General features: G+C 36.1%; 1 protein-coding gene across 1 annotated transcript; it reads left to right on the top strand.

Annotated features, from left to right (window-relative positions):
* The first annotated feature begins 399 nt into the window (after positions 1–399).
* On the top strand, positions 400–1,158 carry LOC145126623 (uncharacterized). Its single transcript, XM_079061951.1, has one exon. It carries the CDS (start codon positions 400–402, stop codon positions 1,156–1,158), a length of 759 nt encoding a protein of 252 aa, XP_078918077.1.
* The last annotated feature ends 11,294 nt before the right edge of the window (positions 1,159–12,452 follow it).

The raw sequence follows: 12,452 nt of genomic DNA, 5'->3' as shown, positions 1-12,452 counted from the left end.
TATTGAGCATCTTATTGTTGGACTCTAATCCAAACTTGCAACAGAAGACTTGGTCATTTACTTTTCCTAGTTTGTTGGTTTTATTTGATTTAGTCATCAGTATTTTTAGGAGTCAATAAGTAACCGGTTGGTTATTGAAATAGTGGTAGTCGTGGTCCTAGTTATTTGGAAGTCTTTTGTTATTTAAAGAGTTGTATGTTGCAGTCTTTTTATCAGTTGAATACAGCAGAAAATTGCCCCAAAATACCCTTGCAATTAATCCCCTGTTCTACTCTGTTCTTCCTTTCTTTTCACAGAAATCACAGCACCTGTTTTGCTTTCACGTGGTATCAGAGATAACCAGGTTGCTCTCCAGTTTGAAGCTGGTATATGCCAAAATACATGCCTCGTAATACCCCTATGGATGGAAAGAAGCAAGATGGTCAGATTACTCTTCATTACCCGATGTTAGCCAAGAACAACTATACCGCATGGGCCATAAAAATGAAGCTCTTCATGCAAGCCCAAGGAGTTTGGGACGCGATAGAGCCCTCAGATCCGAAAGCAGCTTTGGAAGAGAGGAAGGATAAGATGGCAATGGCTGCCATTTATCAAGGTATCCCGGAAGAGATGTTGTTATCATTGGCGGAAAAGCAATCGGCAAAGGAGGCATGGGAGACATTGAGAACAGTGTACTTGGGTGCTGATCGTGTGAAGAATGCTAAGATTCAGACATTGAAGGCAGAATTCGAGTGTCTAATGATGAAGGAGACAGAGTGTATTGATGATTTTGCAATGAAGTTGAACAACATTGTAAACAACATCAGAGCCTTAGGAGAAACAGTAGAAGAGTCATATGTGGTTAAGAAATTCCTAAGAGCCGTCCCTACGAAGTTCTTACAGATAGCTTCTACCATTGAGCAATTTGGCGATCTCGACATGATGTTGGTCGAAGAGGTTGTAGGAAGACTCAAAGCTCATGAGGAGCGTGTACGTGGGCAAGCTGATAACGTCTCTACACAACTACTCCGGACTCAAGAGGAGTGGAAATCAAGAAGTAAGAAGAAGGAAGACGGAGAGTCGTCTGGTGGTAAATCCTACCATCAACAACAAAATAAGAACTTTAACAGAGGACGAGGTAGGGGCCGAGGAAGAACAAATAGCGGAAGAGGTGGCTAACATAACGGTTCACATCAGCAAAATCGTGAACATAACAGTTCCATCAACAAAATCGTGAACAAGGACGAGGTGCTGGTGGGAGTCGTGACCATAACACACTTAGATGCTACAACTGTGATGACATCGGGCATTTCGCATCACAGTGTCGTAAGCCTCGGCGTGAGAGAAACCTATAGGAAGCACTCTTGGCACATACTCATGAAGATGAACCCGCTCTTCTCATGGCAGCTTGCATGGAAGAGGTTTCTGATGTAGTGTTGCTACATGAAAAGTATGTGAACCCAAAGCTCCGGCCACAAGAAGATAAATCTGTCAAATCCAATTTGTGGTGCTTGGATAATGGCGCTAGCAATCACATGACGGGTCAGAGATCAAAGTTTAGAGATCTGGATACAAGCATCAAGGGTCGAGTGAAGTTTGGTGATGATTCTGTGGTTCGTATCGAGGGCAAGGGTTCGATTCTATTCCAGTGTAAAAATGGCGAACAAAGGTTGTTGCGAGATGTGTATTTCATACCAAACTTATGTAATAACATCATAAGTTTGGGTCAACTTGCAGAAGACGGTAATAAGGTTTTCATGGATGGGGAAATATTATGGGTATTTGACAGGCTTTGGAAGCTTCTTATAAAGACACGTCAATCCCCAAACAGGTTATACAAAGTAACCCTTGAAGAATGTGAAAATGTGTGTTTAATGGCAAAGTTGGATGAGGCTGCATGGTTATGGCATGCCCGTCTCGGTCACGTGAATTTTGGTGCTCTGGAGTCTATGGCTACAAAAGGTCTTGTGGATGGCCTTCCCAAAATACATCATCCAAATCAACTTTGTGATGGAAGCTTGGTAGGGAAACAGACCCGGAACCCTTTCCCGTCTCAATCCCAGAATAGGTCCACAGTCTCCCTTCAATTAGTTCATGATGACCTTTGTGGACCAATCTCACCACCAACAAAAAGTGGAAACAAGTATTTTTTTTATTACTTGTTGATGATTACAGCCGTGCTATGTGGGTTTACATGTTGAAGAACAAAGATGAAGCATTTGGTGCGTTTAAAAAATATCAAGCAGCAGTTGAAAACCAAGCCAATCAAAGGATCAAAACACTACGAACCGATAAAGGCGGAGAGTTCATGTCACATGAGTTTACAAGTTACTATGAACAAGTCGGAATTGCAAGGCAAACTACGGCACCGTACAGCCCGCAACAAAACGGTGTTGCCGAGCGACGAAACCGAACCATTGTTGAAATGGCCAGGAGTATGTTGAAGAGTAAGGTTCTACCAGTGAGTTTATGGGGTGAAGCTGTGAGGCATGCTGTGTACATATTGAACCGACTTCCGACTAAAGCATTGACTGATTGTACCCCGTATGAAGCATGGTCAGGTATGAAGCCAAATGTTAGTCACATAAAGATTTTTGGTTGTGTAGCTCATATGAAAGTCCCAAAGCCATACTTAAGAAAGCTTGATGATCGTAGTCAAATGGTGATTCATTTGGGCATAGAACCTGGTACCAAAGCATACCGGTTATATGATCTCAAAACTGAGAAGTTGTATATCAGTAGGGACGTGAAATTTGAAGAGGAGAGAAGTTGGTCTTCGCCACAAGAAGAAGAAAACAATTCTAATCAGTTTGCATCGTTCACAGTGCATAGCACTGATTATTGGAGTCCTAATCTTGAGACACAATCAGAAATGGCACCATCTGGTACTGTTACACCCTTGAGCACTCTAAGGTCTCGTTCAGGTGACTCTTTACAGGAGAATTTACATGCACACGACATGCCTTCGACTCATTCAAGTGAAGGAAGCAACTCCCTTACACCCAATTCTGGTGACTCCCCAACTAGCGACTCAAGTGAATGTGGGCCAGGAGGGTACAGATCACTTGCTGATGTCTATGCTCGGGCCGAGAGAGTGGATCTTGATGATGATCAGTTGCACTTCATAGATGAAGACGAACCCACAACATATTCACATGCTGTGAAACATGCTGAATGGCAGGCTGCAATGAAGAACGAGTGGGAAGCAATTGAAAAAAACCGTACCTGGGAACTCACCGACCTACCGACCGGTCACAAGCCGATTGGATTGAAGTGGGTATTTAAGCTAAAAAGGGATTATGAGGGTAATGTGATCAAGCATAAAGCCCGACTTGTCGCGAAAGGATATGTTCAAAAACACGGTGTCGATTTTGAAGAAGTGTTCGCTCCCGTTGCTCGCATGGAAATGATCAGGTTATTGCTTGCACTTGCAGCATCGAGAGGGTGGGAGGTTCATCACCTTGATGTGAAATCAGCCTTCCTTAATGGGGAGCTCCAGGAAGAAGTTTATGTAACCCAACCTGAAGGGTTTGTGAAGGAAAATCAAACTTCAAAAGTGTACAGGTTATTCAAGGCGTTGTATGGCCTTTGCCAAGCCCCAAGAGCTTGGAACACTCGACTAGACAAGAGCTTAAAAACTCTTGGTTTTAGTCGTTGTCCAGTGGACGGTGTACTCCAAACATATTGGTGATGAAGTCTTGATTATCGGCATTTATGTTGATGACATGATAATAACAGGTACCGATGCTGGTGCAATTGGAAAGCTTAAAAAACAGATGCAAAGTCAATTTGAAATGAGTGATCTGGGGCCTCTTTCATACTACCTGGGTATTGAAGTAAAACAGGAGAACGGATGCATTTCATTGAGCCAATCCACTTATGCAAAGAAACTACTAGAGAAGGCTGGAATGGCAGATTGTAATCCCACCAAAATACCGACGGAATAGAAGTTGCAGCTTAGCAAACATGGTGAGGGAAAACCCGTAAACCCAACCGTGTTTAAAAGTATTGTTGGCAGTTTACGGTATCTCCTTCACACCCGACCCGATCTCGCATATGCTGTTGGGATTGTGAGCAGGTACATGGAGCAACCCACAACCCAACATTATCAGGCCGTGAAGCATATTCTGCGATATGGAAAGGGATCTATTCATTCTGGTCTCAGATATTCACAACAAGAAGCTGTGGCATTGACAGGCTTTACCGATAGTAGTTTGCAAGGAGACATCGATGATCGAAAGAGTACAAGTGGAATGGCATTCTACCTCAACAACAATCTGATTTCATGGTGCTCACAAAAGCATAAAAGTGTTGCACTCTCGTCATGCGAATCAGAGTTCATCGCAGCTACAGCTGCAGCATGTCAAAGTGTTTGGTTACGGGCACTACTCAGTCATCTAACTAAACGTCAAGTTGACCCGGTTGTTCTTTATGTAGACAACAAATCTGCGATTTCATTGATGAAGAACCCCGTTTTTCATGGGAGAAGCAAGCACATTGAAGCTCGGTTCCATTTCATACGCGAATGTGTGGAGGAAGGAAAGATCATCGTGAAGTATGTCAGGTCTGAAGAACAACGTGCAGATGTCTTAACAAAAGCAATGGCAAGGGTCAAATTCAATGAAATGAAGGAACTTTTGGGAGTCAAAGATGTTGGAAATGCAATTTCGGATTAAGGGGGAGCATGTTGGACTCTAATCCAAACTTGCAACAGAAGACTTGGTCATTTACTTTTCCTAGTTTGTTGGTTTTATTTGATTTAGTCATCAGTATTATTAGGAGTCAATAAGTAACCGGTTGGTTATTGAAATAGTGGTAGTCGTGGTCCTAGTTATTTGGAAGTCTTTTGTTATTTAAAGAGTTGTATGTTGCAGTCTTTTTATCAGTTGAATACAGCAGAAAATTGCCCCAAAATACCCTTGCAATTAATCCCCTGTTCTACTCTGTTCTTCCTTTCTTTTCACAGAAATTACAGCACCTGTTTTTCTTTCACTCATCTCGACATGTTGATCATGAACCAACTTCTGAAGGTGGTATTTAAAAATGAATATTTCTGACTGGTGCATTGCAGGTTACACGATAATCAGGAGAGATATAGAATGGTAGGGCAATTCTCCTTTGGCAGAATATAATATGCTCCAACTTCATGGAAGTTGTAGGGTTTTCAGCCCAAGGAGAATTGCTCTGTAATTCTCCTCCACCATAAATTCATTGTTTCCGGTCTTTCCCTTGCTAATTATGTCCTTGCGATGTATCTGATGGGCCTTTTATCATGGGCATGCTAAGTTTATTTTGTGAATATTCTTAAAAACTAAATCAGTTTATTCTAGGTATGATGCCTTTAAGCTTTAGATTCACATCTGCAACTTTTGATCGGATGGTCCCCAGTAACATATATGCTCTCTTACTTTTAAACGACTTTTAAAGTTGTTCAAGTGATGACTGATGAGCCTCGTGGAGAACCGAAAATACTTTGAATTTTACGTGACTTTATGATATTTATCATATTTCCAACAAACCTCAGTATGCTTCTTGGTCCTTGGATGACTTACTTCTCATTGTCTCTATACGACACTCGTCCCATCATATTCACAAAAGTTACTATTTTTTTTAAACTAAATAAAGTATTTGGTTTTTTATACAATGATAATGGATCTTGGGTTTTATAATTATCATTGATTCGGTATGAGTGAGCCACGTGATCGCTACCATCGGTCATTTGTACTAGGGGTGTGCAATAAACCACATAAACCGTCCACACCGCACCACACCGCACCGCATAATGCGGTTTTGAACGTCCGCGGTTTGGTTTGCGTTTTGTAATTTTTGTAAACCGCACTATGTGGTGTGGTTTGCGGTTTATAGTTACAAAATCGCAGTTCAAACCGCACCGCACCGCATTATATATATATATATATATATATATATATATATATATATATATATATATATATATATATATATATATATATATATATATATATATATATATATATATATATATATATATATATATATATAGAGAGAGAGAGAGAGAGAGAGAGAGAAAGAGAAAGAGAGATATAGGTTCAGATATTCTAACTAAGTATTGTATTATTGTATGCATGATTGTGTACCAATCAAAATTTAATAGAAAAAACAATAATTAAATAAATCAATAAGGGTAACTAGGTAATTTGAGAAATAACTTCCACAAATACTCCCTATAATTTTGCTAGTTACGTTGATTTTAACCCAATTCCCCCCTTTTATATACGGCCTATGACTATTCTGATCAATCTTCATCACGCCGCTACACTAAATAATTCCCCGGCGACGGCGACGTTGCCAACTTATTCAGTTCTCGACGTGTTGTCGGACCTAAGTAATCAGACCAGGTTTCCTCAAGGGCTTGCGCTGATGCTTCGTTTTGTTGTAAGCTAATCTCTAGCTTTTCCTCCATTGAACGAGTTCTTCCTTTTATCGGTTTAAAAAAACAAAACACCATCGGCGACACCTTAGGAGCGACCGGTGTAGCATCTTCCGTTCATCTGTGTCGTTCAATAAGCTTTAGCGGAGCCACGAGGTTAGTTTTGAATATTTGTCTGTTAAAGCCCAGTAATCTGTTCCCTTTTTTATTCCTTTACTTTGTGAAAACTCTTTCCATTTAGCATTTGAGAGTTGGAATTCAAGGTATGTAATGGAATTGAAGCTCATTTAGTTACAATTTCTAAACTGATTTGGTTCCCCTTCCAATTTCAATGTGAGAATCTAATAAAATGGTCACATCTGTGATCTGTTACTGCGAGGAAAAATGGGTCCCTATTAATGATGTAGCCATGAAATTCGAGACCCTAAACATAACATCACAGATGCTTTTCGTGGGACATGGTTTCAAGTTCTGTATTAGCCTTGATTAACACTTATGTTTTCAATTAGTGGCATCTGTGGTTTTCATGTGTTAAGTTATTAAAGGGAATTAGGTCACTACAGATAAATTGGTAGCCTTGATTAACAAGTATTTAGAAATATATGTGTAATGTGTGTGGTTTTTTTTACGTGATGTTTGTAAGTAATCATATCATCTCTTTCATCTGATCAGCTCTCACTGTGAAATTTAAGTTTTAGTATAGTGAAATGCAGTTTATGGCTTTACATATATCATTGAAGGTATCATTAACCGGTAAATTATGTTTACAGACAGATTAATGGTTTGCTTCCATATACATTTCATGTATCAAAACTTAACTTCTGGGTATTACACACTTGATTTTGTTGTCATTGAGATACGGTCTATCCCATGTTTTTTACAATATTCATGAGATTTGACGATAGGATTGGTTCACATTTACTCTCTGATATTACGGTTCACCTACACATTCAAGGTTTTTTAAAAGTTTTAAATGTGATGATTTTTTATCTAATGTTTGATAGTTGAAATTCGGATGTGGCCAGTTCTCATTCAGAAGGCTAGAGAAGGAGGGAAACGTATAATTTTTACAGGAAATTAAAAGTTGTTTTGATGCACACCAAGCGCTCGCTAAAATGTTTCAACTGAATGGTATTTCTTCGTTTATAGTATTCTATCAGAAAAGAATGTTTTTTATGATAATCATGAACATATTCTGTTAGAATGCTCCGAATTAATATAATTATTGGTATATGAATTCTAATTCTATCAGAATGGAATCACGAATTCCAATTATGTTGGAATGGAATATGGATATTTTCTCACTAATTTATTCATTGGATTTGTTTCAACAGAAGCTGATTCTTGAAGAACGGACTACGAAATTTGAACGACGTCTCTTAGCAACATTATTCTTTTAGAATGAATTAGTGTATTTGTTAGATTTTGATGTTTTTTTTCCCGATTTGAAAGTTTTTAGTTTTATTCTTTAACAATAAATGTAATTATTAGCAATTGTTACATGTATTCTATAAGAATTAATATAATTTTTGTTTTAATTCTTCAATTGCTAGTTCGAGAATTTCCTATTCTACAAGAATTTTTTAAAGTCATGATCAAGAAATATGTTGAAGAATATTTTTATTATTTTATGGTTCTAGAATATTTTTATTTTTGAACCTAGTCAAACATATTCTGTCCGAATTAAAAACCTTATAATTAGTAAAATCGGATTTTTAAAATTTATAGAATCTATGATCCCTTAAAATATGCAAATTTCCTTTATTAAATCTATATTAATTGACTAAAATACCCTTCTAGTTAAATTAGATAGTATTTTTCGATTATTTTTAATTCAATAATATGTATTAATCACTTTTTTAAAATAAGTAAAATGATTGGCCCACATTTATGCATACAATAACACAATAATTACTTTGAATATAATAACCTAAGCTATATATATATATATATATATATATATATATATATATATATATATATATATATATATATATATTTCATGATTTTAGCTTTAATTATACTTAGCAATGTTAGTTTATCAATGTTTTTAACTATAGAAATTAACTGAAATTTACTAATAATAAACAAAAGAATCAAGTACTTAACAATACATATGCTTGATTGTGTTTATATTACCTAGTATCAATCCGTGAGTTTTTAAAAAACTTCTATTTAATATAATTCAAATGTTATCAATGATATACTATATTGTTAAGCTAAGTTAAAAACTTCTATTTAATATAATTCAAATTTTATAAACGATATACTAGAATTTGTGATTTTTAAGGTTGTAAAAAATAATCTTGCAAAATTCTTAAAGTAAAAGACAAAACAAAAGATAATTATAGAGAATATTCTACAAGTCCTAAATTAAATTAAGTATTTACGTTCTTAAAACCGCACAAAAACCGCAAAACCGTCCGCATAAAACCACATCGCATAATGCGGTTTAGAACCTTCGCGGTGCGGTTTGTGGTTTCCGAAAATCTCAAACCGCATATGCGGTGCGGTTTGCGGTTTTGAGTCTAAACCGCACCAAACCGCACCGCGAATTGTACCCATAAACACAGTGAGTTTGCAATCAAGAAAGGTTTTATATGTACAACCACCCTTCTTTTAAGAATTAGCATATTTCGAGGCTCCATCATCTCCTATATTATCAACATTATCCCCTTGCCTCTCTACATTCAGAACAACCACAATCGGTCATGAATTCCTTTTACTGCGGGCTCTATCTACGGACCTCAAGAAAGGTCTTACAGTTTCCTCCATAATCGCCTCTCGGATATTTATTGGTGATCAGATGGATCTTCAATTCCCGTCCAGCACACCGATTAAGTATAATAATTATTTTTATTTTATATGTTTTAATACAAATATTTTATATTTATTTCTTAAAAAATAGCTCTCCTACAAAAAAAAACAAAAAAAAAAACAAAAAAAAAACATGAACCATTCTGTTTATCTCGCATTCTTACTTTGTTGAGCTATTAGGTGTGAAATTTGTATACTATACGGGTTAATTAAAACAGAAGTTAAATATCAAAGTGTAAATATTAAACAGTTTTTAAATTATAATTTTGAAATAAATACAAACAAAATAAGTTTCTATTGCAACTTATTTCTAATTTATAGAAAGAAATAGTTAGTACTTTTTTTTTCAAAAAATGATAATGAAATAAGAACAATCATTAACTTTAATTATAATAACGTACTTTCAAAATACATTGTTATTTTAGGATTATCTTGCAAAATAAAACTTATTTTCAAAAAACTAATAATAACTTATTTGAGTTTTTAGCAAGAAATAGTAATTGTAACCATTCGCATCAATTATAACAATGTACTTTGATAGCACATTGTTATTGCAAGGTTATTTAGCGAAATACAATTTTTTTTTCAAAAAAATAAAAACTTATTTCGGTTTATAGTAAGAAATAGTAGAAGTCGATGCACTATCTTTTTCCAAAAAGCATAGTAATAGGAACTATTTGCGTCAATTATAATTATGTAATTTCAAAGTACATTGTTATTTTAAGGTTATTTTCAGAAATATAACTTTTTTCAAAAAAAAAAAAATTAATTCCTGCTTATTCTTCTTTTATAGCAAGAAATAGTAACATCAATTATTCACGTCAAGATGTAATAATGTCCCACTTTTGATATTATTTCAAGCCAATTTGATAATCTTTAATAAACATTGAAATCTTTGTAGAACAACCATGCAAACTAACCCAAACCTTCAAAGCTTCACTTTTACTACTATAATTGTAACCACCAGTAGTTGTGAAATGTTTAAGGGGTTTTATTTCCTAAGTAATGTAATGGTATGGTAATAGAATTCAAAAACCTAAAAAACAAATATAAACAAAATTACTTTACAAAAACTTCATAAATGGTTGTCCATATGAAAGGATGTAATAAACTTTGTAGTACACTCACCCTTGTGAATAAACACTGGAAATATGTATCCCCCCCCTTCTCTCTCTCTCTCTCTCTCTCTCTCTCTCTCTCTCTCTCTCTCTCTCAACTATCAACTATTCTTGTTTTCTTCGATCACCGGAAATCAGGCAATCACTTAAACCTTGAACGACAAGATGGAAAAATGTACCATCAACAATTGAAGCAGACATGTTCTCTTGTTCGACAACATTGACATAAACATTTAACTTTAAGTTAGAAGGGATCGACTAGATAATATCAAGCTTTTTGGTTCTTTGACATGCCTCTCAATCTTTTTTTAGAGAATCTGATTGATTGTTGGGGAAAAAGGAAATTTTTAGAGGATTTGGTTTTGCACGATAAAAAATATATGAAATTTTACCAAAAATATAGTTTGTATTTGGTTATATTATGACATTTAAAACCTAAAACCATCTAAAATAAATACATATTATCTAAAATGATTTTAGTAGTAGAAAAGGTTACATGAGTTTACAGAGAAAAAAGGGATTTGTAAACAACTCTAAATCGTTGTGGGATAGAAAAAAGGTAATAAATTAAAAAACATACCTATCAAAACTTGATGATATAAAATTGACCAGCAATAGAAATGATTTATTTTTTTGGAATGGCAGAAATATATTAAAAACTAACAAGAAGCTAGGAAAAAATTACATCAAAGTACATGCTAAAGTGGGATTACGAAGCCACTCCGTCCAACGTAATTTAGCTTTACTACATCTATTTAAAATCCAAAAGAAAGCTTTTTCTACAACTTCCTCAAATAAAAAAAACTTTTTTGGAATAACCGTTCCAAAGATGAAAGAGTTCCGAAAATTCCAAATGCTCAAAAACGTAGTTAAAATAACAGCATCAAACAACTTTTGTTGACCCCCCCCCCCCCCCCCCCAACGAAACACTCTCAGGCCAAGAAATAACTGACTGCACCGAAATCTGATCCAGAAGAGAAAAACCCCACCAATTAGCAATACAACTCCAAATATCAATCAACTCCTTGCAACCTGTAAAAAGATGATCGATGGTCTCCACAGAAGAAGAACAAATTGGGCACATGGTCGAAGAAACCATTATACCTTTAGAAAATAATCTCTCTCTCATAGGAATACTATTATGCTGCACCCTCCAAATAAGAATATTAAGTTTTATTGGCACCTAATTATTCCATCTAGTAACCACATTTCCAGAAGTAATAAAGCTATTATCAATAAATAGACGAGTAGAAGAAACTGAAAAAGTGTCAAAAATATCTATAATCCATCCCAATCTATCCGGAATGGATCTAAGCTCTACTCCCTGCACCAAAGCCAAAAAATCAACCCACTGCGATTGCGCTAAACCGCCCATAGGAATACGTCTCTGCTTGTCCATATCCTACCCGATTGAAATACGATCTCTAACCGTGTAAGAACGGTACATACCAAGAGCAAAAACTTTATGAAAAGAAATAGCAAGGGGAGTATCTCCCACCCAAACATCATGCCAAAAAGAAGTATAAGCCCCATCCCCTATTCTAATAGGACAAAGGGCATGAAAGTCAAACCCGCGATCTTTGAGATTATCTATCATCCAAGAAATTCCACTCTAGGGGACCGACCAAGATCTCTTTGGGATCAAAGGAGAATCTTGTCCATTCGAACCATATAATTTTTTCACCACCCTGACTCATAATAGATCTGGATGATGAAAAAAACGCCACCGCCACCGAATCAGAAGAGCCCTGTTAATGGCGAAATGACTCCCAACTCCCAAGCCACCATGTAATTTATCAGCAAGAACATTATCCCAACGCACTCAATGCATGCGGTGATCATCCAAATTAGCACCCCAAAAGAAAGAAGCTCTCATCCTTTCTAAAATATTAAGCACCGTAACATCTAAAATATTAAGCACCGTAACAAGCACAGTGAAAATAGACATCAAATAAATTCCAATGGATCCAAGTACAGACTTAATCAAAGTAAGTCTCCCACCAAAAGAAAGACATTTCTCCTTCCAACCCGTCAATCTACTTCTAAACCGATCAATAATGGAAGACCAAGACTACACTCTCAACATATTCTGACCCACCGGGACTCCCAAATGAAAGAAAGGGAGATTA

This window comes from Lactuca virosa, chromosome 7 (genome assembly GCF_052849685.1).
Source record: "Lactuca virosa cultivar CGN04683 chromosome 7, Lactuca_virosa_CGN04683_v6, whole genome shotgun sequence".
NCBI classification, from domain to species: domain Eukaryota; kingdom Viridiplantae; phylum Streptophyta; class Magnoliopsida; order Asterales; family Asteraceae; genus Lactuca; species Lactuca virosa.
Note: the sequence above shows the minus strand (reverse complement) of the source record. Positions and strands in the feature narration are given on the sequence as shown.

What these genes read in the sequence shown, in the direction of transcription:
- LOC145126623 (XM_079061951.1), top strand. Translation starts at nt 400, where the DNA reads ATGGATGGAAAGAAGCAAGATGGTCAGATTACTCTTCATTACCCGATG.